General features: G+C 34.1%; 1 protein-coding gene across 1 annotated transcript in view; it reads right to left on the reverse strand.

Annotated features, from left to right (window-relative positions):
* Nucleotides 1-14574, reverse strand: part of WDR70 (WD repeat domain 70) — a 138404-nt gene that overhangs the window by 89900 nt on the left and 33930 nt on the right. Inside the window, exons 6-8 of the mRNA XM_083818489.1 lie at nt 10995-11054; nt 6366-6499; nt 2009-2162 (exon numbers count right to left, since the gene is read on the reverse strand). Coding sequence (XP_083674615.1) covers nt 2009-2162; nt 6366-6499; nt 10995-11054 — 348 coding nt within the window. The remainder of the gene's footprint in view (nt 1-2008; nt 2163-6365; nt 6500-10994; nt 11055-14574) is intronic.

Genomic DNA, 14574 nt, shown 5'->3' on the forward strand with positions numbered 1-14574 from the left:
TTATATTTTTTCCTCTCAGACTATGGCACAGAATGACACTTGTCCTTTTTATCTTGGCAGAACTGTAATGCAGAAAAAGGATGAAACAATATGCATCAATATCATATTATGCAAATTGTTTCAAGCTACAGAAAAAATAACAGCAATGACAAGAATTATCAGGAAGGATACGATACACATATTCAATGTCAAACTACACTAGCCAAAAACCATGTCGGAGAGACTAAGGAAATAGAATTCTAAGGGCAAGATGGATTTAACTTACGGTGAGGTTTTCATAAAAAGATGTTACAATGCAAATTGTGTAGTGAGTTCTTTTGCTTTAGGATGAAAAATCAGAAGGAAATTACTTTAGCCAAATGAACGAGGCTGTCATTATGTTTACTATAAAGATAAGATGTCTTTGTCCAGCTGGCTTTACATCTTTGAAGTACAGACACATGATCATTGACTACCTTCAGAGAGAAATCTGGCAACTACTGCTGTAACACTGGAATTATTTCAGTTTGCTTTAAGCACAAATGTGGGGAGAAACACTGAAAAGTTAATGGGGCAATATAACAAATATTTTAGCATTTTGACTGTCAGACCACAATACATTGGAATTCCAGAAGTTTACAAGAGAAAGAAAATCTGTATTATTTTTTAAGTAAACAAGAACTAAAGCAGATGTTACCATTTGATGGTTCTATATACATATCACTAGCCAAAAGAAATAGTGATCTGACAAGAACAGCCTCAGGCAAAACAGTATTTAGCCCAGTTATTTGGCAATACACTTTACAAGCAATAAATAAATCATCTTTATTATCAGCTTGAGCAGTAGATGTTATCATTACTTTTTTAGGCTCTTCAGCTATTTATAAAACTGACCTGAATTTAAATCATCTATATAAATAGAATCCTTGTCACATATAGTTTGTGGTCGTAAGGACATAAAGTGCTCAAAACCCAATCAAGTTGTTAAAATGCTTCACAACTAGGAATCAGCTGTTCGCCATTTGCATTTTCAACTACTGTTAAAAATGTGCACATTGTTGCTTATTAGTCTTTTACACTCATGACATGCAAGTAACTATAATGTTAGTTACTCTCTCCTCTTACCCCTGCCTTGAATGGGGTAAATTGGATCAGCAAAGGATGAAAGGTAAAAGAAAGCAATAGACTAGATCAAATCAATAGCTTCTGTTTTTTTTTTGTTGGTTGGTTGGACAGCAGTAGGGGGGAAGCTGGTGATTTTTACAAGATACACTTTTAAAGAGATGGATTTGTCACAGCATCATAGGTACGTTACTTGGAAGAGATCTCCGGAGTTCATTTAGGCCAACCTCCAGCTCAAAGCCAGATGACAGCCAACATCAGAACAGGTCAGCCATGGCTTTATCTAGCTTGAAAACCCCCATGGACGGAGGTTCCACAGCTTCCATGGGTAACCTGTTCCTATGCTGCAGTACCATTCTACTGAAAAATGTCTATAGTGACAAATCACTAGAGACTTCTAGGCTAAGACTCTTGCTGTTTTAGAAGCATTCGGCTACAACACCATTTCGTCTTTTCCAGTAGCTGTATGCTGTTATTAGATTGCCCTCTAAACTCCATCAGACTAAAAGAGCCCAGATGCCTCAACCTCTCTCATAGCACAAATGCTTTAGACCCCTGGCTTCCTTGGAAGGTCCTGGACCTCTTCCAGTTTCTCCAAACCCACCCTGAACTGAAAAAAAAAACCAAAACTGCCTTTAATCTGCTGACACACGCATCTTATTGTAGTCCAGTTTGCAGTTTGTCTCATTTACAATAAAATTAAATTGTTAGCTCACATTCAGCCCAGCATCCATTGTAACCTGTGGTCCTTGTCAAGCCAGTTAGTACCAAGCATGCATCACTATAATGGGACCATCCCAACCCAGACTGGGGGCTTTGCACACTTATTTATTAACTTCATGCTGTTTCTCATAAAGAAATGAAATAAATGACACAAAACTGACAATACAGTGGTTTTGCTCTTTACCTTGGTGTTTGTCATATCCACAATGTATTGGTCTCCTTTTATGCATTCCATTACTGGGAAACCATCTCTGTCAAGCACCTTTGCCTGAGAGTTACCAGAGACAACCAGAATGACATCTCCTGTGCTACTATACTGTAAAGACTTGATTTGGTGACTGAAAAAAAAAAAAAAAAGCCAGTATTAAAACAGAAGTGTCAATGGTGAGAAAATGCATTGCAGAAATAGGCCCATATACATTCCTGTATCAGAAAGATGGAAAAAAAATCTAAGAGCAAAGGATTAAAGCTTTTTATATTCGTGTGTGTGTGTTTGTCAGACTTCCTTCTTTAATGACAGAGGACATTGTACAATAATATTTACAAAGTTGGCACCTAAAATGTCATTTCTCGCAAACATATTTACTTTAAGAATGCTTTGTAACTCCAAGTGAAAAATATCATGCCAGATTCAGCTCTTCAGGGCTCAAAATTCTTCCTCACCTTCTCAAAAGCAACATCTGGATTTACAGTAATCTATGAAGTACTATAAAAGGATGCTGTACTCCTACACAGAAATCCGTTATACATTGTACAGAAAGAAATTCATCATATGTCAGCATTCTCCCATCATTTGCTATGTTCAAGGCTACAGTTTCATCAAAGATTCAAATAAAGATAAATATATATACCAATGAACCTGGAAAAATATCAGTAGGTAATAATCTACTATGTCTTAAATGATTGCTCATTTGCTGCAAAAGTTTTCTTACATACATCTTCCCTTGACTGAAAAAGCTTGGGACAGAAATCATTGAATACCAAGACAACAAAAATGATTAAATCAAAGTGGGATGATGGCAAGTGAAGCAGAAATCCATTTCCATCCCCAGTGACAGCTTCAACATCTTCTCTCAGCATTCTGCTTTATGTACAAAGCTCTCTGAAGTCACTGTATCCAAAGCAGATATCCTTTTGTTTCCCTACCAGACCACACACTATCACAAGGATAGCTGAGAACAAAAAGTAGTGTATTCACCACTCACCTGCCAGAAGTGATATCCTGGCACATTAACGGAAAGTGTACAACAATGTTAACACTTCAACTCTGCAGTTAGATTAACTGAAAAGCAGAGATCACGATGTGTTTGCAATTCTGTTTAGATTCTTACGGCCTCCAAGCCATGTTCAATAAACTGATCATCACAAAAAAATATTGTTCAAGTGCATCAAGATATAATATTTTTATATCAAAGGAGTATATTCCATTTAGTGAAAAACATAACCATGTGCATTCAGATTCTAATAACTTTAAGAAAACTATTTTTTTAACATAAAATTTCACATCAGTAGAATTAACACTCAGGTGATCAATGAAACTGAGTATGCAACTTGTAACTTAATTTAACATTTTATGTCTTGCATGGTATTGAATTTTTAACTGACTCAGCAGGAGCTATTATTTGTTAAATCTCTCCTCAGACTGAGATAATGTACAAAATACATAAAACATTGTAATACATATTTTAGAAAATCTGCATTGACCATAGAAATGTAAACTAAGCATAAGTTTCTCATTCAAAAAATGTTTGGCAAAACTGATTACATTATGACTCAAAAGCCAAAAATTGCTTCAAGCACCCTATTATGTAATACGAACTGGCAGCCAAATTGGCTAAAGTATTATAAACTCTAATTTTTAGTAGAAAAGAGACACTCAAATCTGGGAATTTCCGAAATAGATCACAGGCAATGTCTGAAAAAGCATCCTGAGCATAAAGACCAAGAACGGATACTTGCACAAAAGAGAGGAAAGAAGGCCAACCACATTAAGCTCAGAGGAAACACTGAAAAAAAAATAAAAACAAACCCACAAGAGAAACAGTATCTATACTCTAGAATATTCTCTGCAGACAACTGTTAAACTAGACTAAAGAATCTATATCAGTGTGTTTGAACAAACTTTGCTTTCAACTTTGATTAACATTTTCCATCTTCTAACATGGAACATATCCTGATTTTACAACACCTAGTACAATGGGAACATAATTCTAATAATTAATCAAACCAGGAACATGGGGGAAAAAAAATACAGTCTGAGAGAAAAGGTATTTCTACAACTTTTAGATAAAGGAAAACAATAACCTCCTAACAGTGCAATACTGGCTTAAAAAATCATATGCAGAAAGTCATAAGGTATTTGTACGACCCAGTTATCCAGTTATTGTTTTTCAGATGTTTACTGGACTATTACCAAAAATAAGGCTCTGCAGAGGCAATTCCTAAAAAAACCACACTTTTGGTTCTTTTTAATGTTAAAGCAAAAGTCTTGGAAAACTTACACAAGCAGTTCACTTCAATAGGATTAATCCAAGTCATTTGGGTTTAAAGCTGCCAAACCAGCATAGTACTTTCTGCTGGAAGCTGCAGCATGTACATTGGCAGAGCTGTGACACAGTTAATTTCTACAGATTTATCACTGATTTGCCTTACACTTGCCCTCATCTTTAATGCTGAGGTGTGGTTTGAAGGTACTGTTTTTTTTCCAGGCTCTCTTTTTCTTGTTCTTATGTCTCAAATTCAAGGAGAAATTAACATAGTAATCTGATATTATGCTACAAAATGGAGCCTGGACACTGTGTAATTGTTCTCAGGCTTTTTATTCTTCACAAAATGAAATTAAATATATGACTCCAGAACTCGATTTCTGCTAACACCTAAAGCTTCCATACCAGGATTCCTCAAAAGTCTTTGAAATTAAGGTCTGTGAATGCAAACAGTCCTTGCCATAAATTCTGCAGTGAAAAAATATAATAAGAATATATATACACCTGAACACAGGTTATATAAGAATCCTCATAGTGCTAACTAGTACTAAGACTACATTTGCATCTTATACCATTATTACCAAGTACTACTAAATTTGAATTTACTCTTCTGCTCAACATGGAAGTGCTTCAGTTAAAATAATCTCATCCTGTGGAAGCAAAGACTGTTGGCTATTTCTCATTGCTAGTTATGACAAATGAGAGGAAAACACCATTTGTGTTCTGCTACACACTTGTGCAAGTGAAATTCATGTCAGAAAAGTCTCAATGTGTATTTTTTTCCCCTCCAAAGATGCATGTTTACTAAGTCACGTTTTCACAGTAAATGCACTATTCTTTGGTTTACTGTAACAAAGTAAGTCTTAGAGATCAAAATCACATAAGGAATCACAGCATTTTTTTATTGTTCTGATTCTTCACATTTTAAACCACCAGTAGAATCTCTTTTTAGTTTGCTCCTTTTCCGGTGGCCTCAACTTTTTGTTATCTTTCATTACCTAGAGTCCTGGCACATCTACAATTAGTCCCAACCTTCCAAACTGACCAAAATTCAGTTTTAGTTTTGTCTATTTTTAACGATTATTGTCTGAAATTCTAAGGACTACTTATTGCACATCATAAACTTCAAACCCTTTTAAGCATACCAAGCATTTTATAAAGTGTACCTCATTAATTAACCATTGGATAGTACTTTTCTAGAACAACCATGCTATTTTTATTTTTTTTTAATATATATGAGTATTTGAAAGTTAGCTGTGCATGAGACATGGCATTTTGAAGGAGATTGATATTCCAGTTCTCTGGAAGTAAGTAAACAAAGCTGGTTCATTTACTGGCTGTATTGCCAATGAACTGTACAAAATCACTGTATAAAAAAAGCTTTCCTGCAAATGCATATTTATGTATGCAAATACAAATTTAAATAAATATACTCTTTTCAGACACTGTATCTGTTTTTCTGTGTGTGTGTTTTTGGTGTTTTTTTTAATATGTACTACATAGCCATTTTATTATTAGTCCAGTGCAAGGGATCACTACTTCCAGAAACAGAGGATTTAATGAAAATAAGATCCCCTCAACAGCCTTAGAAATACTGACAGTAACTACAAAAGTTATGGCCTTCCCATAGGTTTTCCACAAAAGGTTTAACTGCTTTAAGTTTCTTCTCTGCCTCAATTTTATATATAAAATTAATTTAAAAAATTTAAATTATAAGCAGAGTACATACGGAAAGTGTATTCTGTTAATTTCAGTTATAATTATGAACATCAACCTGTGCCTTTGAGATGTTCATAATCTATTTGCAGATATGTTATTGACAATTCCATCTGCAAATTCACCTATAGCTTTCAAAAAGAGAAAAATATATAAGTCTGGATAGAGCATGAAAAGACATGAGATGACAAGTTCTTGGGTTCATTTTCCATTTACCACAGAAAGTGCAATGAGATATAAAAGCCTTTCAAACTAGCTATCTTACAAGGCTTTTGTGCATTTTATTAGAAGACTAACATAGCCAATATCTCAGGTGAAAAACGAAGTCTTTATGCATACCATTCACAAGGCTGGAGTGACCGAAAAGCCTGGAGAGAAGCATCCATTCCAGCAAAATCCCAAAATTTAACATCATAGTCATATCCACCAGTTATCAAACGGGCACCTGAAGGATCCAATCCCAAAGCAGAAACCTACACAGAAAAAAAGATCAAAGTTTTTTATTTCTCTTTTTTCTGCAATTCTTCTGAAGGCAACAAAATATAAAATATTGCTAAAGTAAGAAAAAAAATTAATTCAGTGTGGTAGTTATCTATGTTTTGTTTTTGAATTTTCACCACCTTGTACAATATCTGAGTACTTCAAAAAGGGCATGGAAAATAAAATTGGAATTACATAATCTGAATACAACACTGAAGACTACAGAGAACAGGTAGTTTACATTGTTTTCTTTCTGATTTTCTCAATGCTGAATTTGGATATGTTTCATTTCCCTGAAGAAAACAAAACTGTACTCTAGACTTGTTTCAGAAGTACAAGTAATAGTTCTAGCAAGATTTTGAAATGCTATTTAATATCCAGTAGTTTAAGATTTTGCACTATACTCAACATAGTTCATGTGTCCATATATGCACATTGGTTAAATTTGCCTTCTGAAAGAAAAAAATACAGAACCTTAGTTTAAAAAACAAAAGTCACAAATTAAAAAAGAGATCATATCAACTAAAATAACTAAAAAAAACTTCCAAAACCCATCTGTTTGACGTACAAAATTAGCTTCATAAGGCTACTTAGAACTTTGAGTAAAGAATGCTCCTGTTTATCATCCTCAAAAAACAGGTGATCCAACATAAGATGTGTAATTATTAGATCCATAAACCCTTTCATTTCAAAGAAAGCAGTCCTCAGCACAATAAAAGAAAGTGGTAATAATGGAAAGAAAATGTTCTAGAAAATGCCTGAAAAGTGATTTAAAGTGATGAGCCAGAAAGTTCTAAAAAAACAAGGATTAAAAAAACCTTATACTCCAAGAACATTTACACTTTTGACAGTTCTTGGGAACAACTACAACAAAACAACAAACAAACAAACAAAAAAAAACACCACAACTGTATGCATGATAAAAAAAGGGAAAAGCTTACTTTCTGAGTAGAAGATAACACATGAGAATAGTGTTACGGCTACAGGTTAGCTCTGCTAAACTTTTAGGATAAAAAAAGATCAAGCCAATTGTTTCCTGGTGCGTAAACTTTATTAAATATTCCAGATATTCACGTGAAAAAAATCTAATAATTTGCATACACTGCTGCTGCTCTGTATCTACTCTTTACAGAGAGTATATGCATATATAGATTATATTCATTGTCTATACATGAAAAACAAAAATTTTGCAAAAGACATTCCCTTTTCAGTGTCCAGTTGAATAAGCAGCAAAAAAATGTTTCAATAAAAACAACAGTTAAGAATTGAATTTATCCTTTAAGATGGACAATTTGTTTTTGCTAAAATTAAGGTTTTCTTAAATGAAAGGGTATGCATTTTTTTGTTTCAGGTAGAAAAAGTTAATTTAGGTATTCCTTATTTTATCAAAAATTCATCTCTAGTTGCCATTTCCTTAAGGCTCATGCTGCTCCTTATGCTGCTACCTTACTGCATTTCAAACTTATAATACCATAGTATAGGCTACAGTTTTAAGAAAATACTTCCAGAAAAAACAGGAAGTTGCAGAAACAATGCTGACTGCTGAACAAACAACCAATTTCTTCTTCATCTAGGTGTCCTGCTCTGTTTTAGATGCACTTACTTGCAGAACGCTTATGTTTTAGAGAAGATCCAAAACCTTATTCTTCTAAAGAATCATCAGTCAGGCTAATCCAGTGCCCCCCAAAATCTAGTTCACACTTGCAAATAAATCCAACTTTTTAATTTATTTTTTACTTCTCTGAATCAAATGTTTACATATACCGCTTTGTGCTAACCTTAAGAATGAACTAAACTCCACTTACTTATTATGTCACAGTGACTTACTTGCCCTACAAACGAAACAGATGCAATCCCTTATGTCCTTCCCCCATCCCCCGATTGCCCCTTTTTATCACCTAAACGCAAATTTTGAACCCCACCCATTTCATTCATGATTTCTAACAAGAAGAAACTCTGGGCATCTCCAGATTAATCATGCATTTGAATTAACAGATTCAAGTACTCTGTTCCACAATAACTACTATAGGAAGAAGCAGCTGTGATATGAGAAGTTCAAACACATAATCAGAAGTATTCTGAACAGTGTGCTTTCTTTCTCATACCCACAATGTATCAAAAGAGTCAAGAGAAATATATATATATATATATATAATATATATATATTCCTGAAGTTTCACTGGGAACAGTAACTCCTATTACAGTGTGCAAGCCAGGCAAGCGGGAAATTAATCAGGTTTCTGGAAAGACTCCAGCTTGGGAAATCTTTTCTGAGACTTTTCAGCTGCACAGGAATACAGTCATCATCAAACCCAATTTCACTAGATTGAAGAGGTACAGATGGGACATAAGGTTTAGCTGAAATCCAGTACACTGTATAAGACGACGAGTGTAATTTAAAATGTTGGTGGAAAACACTGATATCAAGATATCAAGTTGCTCCCATCTTTATACAACTGTCATTTTTACTGTGTAATGACATGGCTGAGTAGTCTCATAATTTAAAAACAAAAGAAAGGCATGGGGGGGTGGGAAGGAAAGGCGGGGGTAGGAAAGATAGTCCTTCTACAGAATAGCTGTTTTTTTCCAGTGATATATTTAATTCCCTGCATCCAATCTAATTTAACTGTGCTATGCATATCCACATTATAATTCACCTCTGCTCTAGGTGATGACAGCTGTATTCTAATGCAGTCAAAATACCTCAGAAGTCTTCCAAAATTGTAACTTCCCCCCTTACAAAGCCTTTTAGTTAGAAATAACATGAGCTTACACTTTCGGAAACCAGTAAAAAATCAAAAGATTTACTGGTTTAATATAGAGAGGGAAAAAAAAAAAATCAATGTTTCTTCACATAATAAAGATTGTTCAGAAGTATATTCAAGAAACATACGAGAGAAGCAGTTACTGCAACATGGAAAATGAGAAGGTAACTTGCATTAGTATGCAAATAAATTAGTACACAGAGATATTACATGCACCACGTAAATAAAAATTGTACTATATTTTGTTTAAAGTGTAATAAAATGCATATTTTACAGGTTTTAAAATTCACAGAGAGTATTTTTGTATTTTCATTAATAATGTATTTGTTACTTCTTTCTTCTCCTCCCACTATGTCTGCACGTCAAGTACGATGAGAAAACAAATGAGTAGGTCTTATCACTTCTCTACACTGGAAGATACAGTGAAAGAAACTCCAATACAAGATTAATGAATAGGTGCTTCTGTAAATAACTTCTTCTGAAAGCTTATAAAAACATTTATGATCTTTACTGTCAAATTTAAACCTCCAGTAAATTCCTTTAAAATGTGTATAAATGATCAAATTATTAAATATTCAAATATTAAATTCAAATTATTTATGTTTAATGTTTAACTTGTTAAAGATGTTAAAAATTTACTAACTTTATTTAGAGAAATTATTTAATACCATTGAATGCTGAATTATTAAATGTATGATTACATTAATTACAATTAAATTAATTAAAAATACATTTCTTCAGATTGTTTAAAAGCTCATCAAAAGGCACTTTTCTCAAAGGATTTTTTGCTTTAATTTTCTTACACCCACCCTACTCAGGAAATTTTCAGGATCGCTCTCAGTGACAATTCTATTAACTAGCTGACAGTGTTGTCACAGGGATATGATAACAATAAAAGGAATTCTAATATTATTTTCTCCCTGAAACTTAAGTCATAGCCCAAAGTGAAGAGGATAAACAGCAGCAGCATATTCCTTTAAGACCAAAGAAGAAGATGGGGAAAGGATTTGGGAATGGATTCAAGGCTAGTCATAGCCAGAAAATTTTTTTGTTCTGTAGAAGCAGATCTTGGATCAATCAACACATAAAAGCGTTTGAATGTGTGTTGGAAGATGAAATTACCCAGAAATAAAAGATACTGAAACAAAGACACAAGATCCAAGCCAGAAAGTGTTTCTTTAAAAGAAAGTGAAGGAGGAATATTTGAGATGAAAACTTAAAAAGATGCAGTTAAAGACAAGGAAGAATACAGTTTCAAGAAACTGAGGATGGCTTATAAAAGGCACTTAGAGATTCAATGAAAATGAAGGAGACCTGTATTCTGCTACAGAGAGGTCATTTTAAACTTCAGCAATGACACCCTCCTTGAAAAGCATGAAAAGTCAGAGAAAGGTCTAGATCAGACCTGTGTCTAGACTAGGAAGGTGTAGAGGGAAGTCTAGAGTAATTCTATCTACCAATTGTAGAGTATTTATTTGCCAAAAAGGAAGAAAAAAATGAGACAATGGTTCAGTCAAATGACTTCAAGTTTGGGTTTTTATCAGAAAGGAAAGGTGCCAGTCCAAAAGCACACCTTCATTGCAGTAAGAAAAGAACTAGACTAAAATAAAAAATTAACTTAAAAGATTAGCTTCTTGATTTTTTTAGCTGACAATAAATATTCAGTAACTTGTTTAATAAACTGGATCAGTTCTAGAAAAAAATATGAAGTGTTACCACTTACTGTTTTTGTCCCGTGTTGGAGTGTAATTTCATGAGAATCTGGAATTTTCTTGACAGGGTTCTGGAGGAAAAAAGACAAATTTAACTCTGTGAAAACAGTGTTACAACAACAACAAAACACTGAAATATATATAAAGGTAAAAAATGTTTCCCCTCACACGCGTGATAACCTGAGGAGGGAAAGGGGGGGGAAATCAGAAATAAAAGACCAATTCCAGATGTTTATTTTCGTGGTTATAGCCCTAAAATATGAGGAATAATTAAAAAGGAAAAAAAAAAAAAAAAACACCTTAATAACGAATGAAAACAGTAAAAGATTTCCTACTTTTCCTCTTTAGAAAACAGTAAAATTCTCTTTGGTTCTTAATCAGCAATAACTAATGATCTTGAGCAATGATTTAATCAATCCATCACATTATACAATTGCTTTTCAAATAGAAGAAATCTATGAAGTTAATGATATTAATTTAAAAAATCTACAAATTCAATACAGAAGTTAAATTATCTACATTTTAACTGAGATCATGGATTAGCTTCCAAATTCCACCTCTGTGATTATCTCCAGCTCTCACAGGACTTCATCACTGCTGCTTCAATGGCAGTCATAACACAGAACAACATAAGTCAGTGCATTTCACTTAATGGCAAGATACAGACTGAAGACAATTACAGTTTAAAACATCACACTAACATCTGTAACACAAATACAAAAATAGTTACAGAGAAAGAAACTTTCTGGAAGTATTTCAGTGACTGGAAGGTTCTACAAAGGTCATTCGAATCATTATTCTCAAAATATTCATGTCTGGTACCACTAAGTTTCCTAAAACAGACACAATCCATCATTTTGATGCCAGACATCTTGGTTATAATTTGCTGTTGCCAAATTATAATTTTAAGATAATTTTTATGCACACTTCTAAAGTTATATTTCTCTCCTTATCCGTCTTTGCCAATTCCTTCCCTTTTTTCACTCCTCTGCAGAAAGTCACTAAGGCATGAGGCTCTTTTCAACTGTTGTTTTTTCCTCTAGTTCTATCGACTTCATTTCTCTGGTAGAATTGAAATTTTCTCCATCTTTGATTTAGCCAAAGCTACCATTCTTCTAACTCTACCTTTTATCACTGACAACATCCCTGATTCTCAAACCAAATGCAGTTTCTCCGCACCTCTCTCTCCCCCTCCCACTCTCTCCCATGTAAACCCAGCACAAGACTCAGGCCTGGTGTTTTCACATTCACAGCATACGCACATCTTTGATAGTCACGAGCATTTGAAGAGAACACCAGTATTAGCACGGAAATCTTACACACGCACTTCAGCAAAAAAATACCCATGGACTCTGGGTCCACACAAAGTCTGAACAGGTAACAGTAAATGTTTACATACAGCTACACACAACACTGTGAAAGGTACAGCCCGCACATCGCTATGTCCCACTTTCACCATCTCACAGGTTCACAAGTTCAGAAACAGGTGTAAATTGAAATTCGCAAATGAAGCTTTGATTATGAAATCCAGCTTATCATTCACTTGGCACTATAAGTCACCCAGAGAAAGGTGTAATTGTAATACACATGCTGTTTTCCATGCCTGATAATTTGCTATACTATAAATTGGTATTTGCTGTTGTAGGAATGCAAAAAACTGCTCAGCAGCCATTGACTGTACTTGCTATCTAAGCGCATTTCATAAAAACAGAAGGAAGCGTGAAAAGGAAACAACACAGTTTCAAAGCTTCATGTTGTTATCACCCAAAACAAAGGATGCATCACTTCTGTGAATGAAAGACTTTCAGAGAAACTTCATCTACTGCTGCAAGGAGAAACAGCACTGTGGTCATTCTCATCTTAATTGCTTCAGGGTTGCTAATTTTATATTCAAATCTGCAAAGGCAGATTTTATTCCTATTGTTTTAGCAGTACGTTTAATTTTGAGAGTATCTTAAGTACTTTTAGAGTTCTTTTTAATAGTTCGAACAGAAAGTTCTCAAGAATATCCTTATTACAAATAAAGCAGCTAAGAGCGCCACAATTACAGAGAGATTACCATCTACAATAGCAAGTGACAAGCTCAACTGCTTTCAGTCACATCTTTTATTTTTCTTGGGTAGTACCAAATGAAATGGTTTAGATGTTTTTCACTAAATACCACCGAATGACCAAGAAATAACAGCTGAAAAGCCTAAACAAACAATCATTTTCACACAACTCCTCCAGATTAAAAACCAAAATGTGCTTAGTTAATTGCTAGCTCCTCTAGGTGACAATAATCAAATCTCTTTTTTAATTAGAATACTCAAACACACAAGAAAACTTTTATTTTACAGTGCACCCACATCAAACACAGTTCTGGCTACTTATCTTTAAGGGAGAACAACAGGAATGAACACATTCTGTCACCTGATAAATCAAACAGCCTGACCCTGAAATTCAGACATTTGGAGAGAGCAAGCAGTGCTACATTCTGCCGTGTCCAAAGGATGCCTCACTGTTCAAACTATTCAAAACAAAAATTAAGATAACAACCCCCAGGAACATATCTTGGCTTAACATCTTCAAATCAGCAAAACATTTACAAAAAAAAAAAAACAAATTGGGTTATTCTATTTTAGTAACTATAAACTTCCTAAGCTATTGCAAATACTATAAATGTCTTGCATATATTGGAGCATTACCATAGGTCTGACTAATCAGAGAGGTAGAGCTCACCCAAAATGTATTCACACTGCTGGGTGTTTGCAGTTGCTGCTTGGATTTCAGCTTCTAGTTTACACAGAAACATTTTAATATTTTTAAAATGCTGTTCTGTACATTTTTTTATGTAATTAGATTAAGATGAACTGAAATATTATAAAGATTTTTTTTTACCCTATCAAAACAAAGATGACGATAAAACTCTCTCTTTTTTTCCAGTTTTGGTGTTAACGTATCTCCTATTACTTTTTACAAAAAGTCCCAATTCCCCTGGCTTTCGTAAGATTAATATGCATTAAGCCTGTAAATTAGTGTATTGTAGGAATTCTCAATTTTACTCAAAAATTAAAAGCAAGCCTTACCTTTTAAATAATTTCTGCAAAGGGACAGTGCAAGTCAGGAATGACATCTGCAGTTTCCTGTTACATTTTTCCAGGTAATTCCACCCCTAGCTCCTGTGCCTGACACCACTCTTCCATTCACTGCGTCCCGCTGTCTGTAAATACTGCATTTTTATTTGCCTTCTTTTTTTTTAGTTCCTTTTGGGAGCTTCCTTATCCTCAAGCAATACTTTTAAAATATGCCACTAGAAACTACAGGCTGAAACTAGGTCGAAGTCTCCAAGATCTCTTGAGAAAAATCAAAGAAAAATGAAAAAGAGATAATCCAATAATGCAGATCAAAACAGATAAGACATTGGAAACACAAAGGCAAAACTAGTTAAAATCTGGATTTCTATATCATACAGGATATCCTTAGGTATTCTTACGGATAGCAAATATGGGCAGTAATAATCATAGAGGCTTGACATAAAACAGAGGGATACAAGAAGTGGGAAAAGAATGGGCCAGTTTTTAATAGCCTTGATGTTTGGCTTATAGAGAA

Source organism: Anser anser, assembly GCF_964211835.1.
Source record: "Anser anser genome assembly, chromosome: Z".
Lineage (NCBI taxonomy): Eukaryota > Metazoa > Chordata > Aves > Anseriformes > Anatidae > Anser > Anser anser.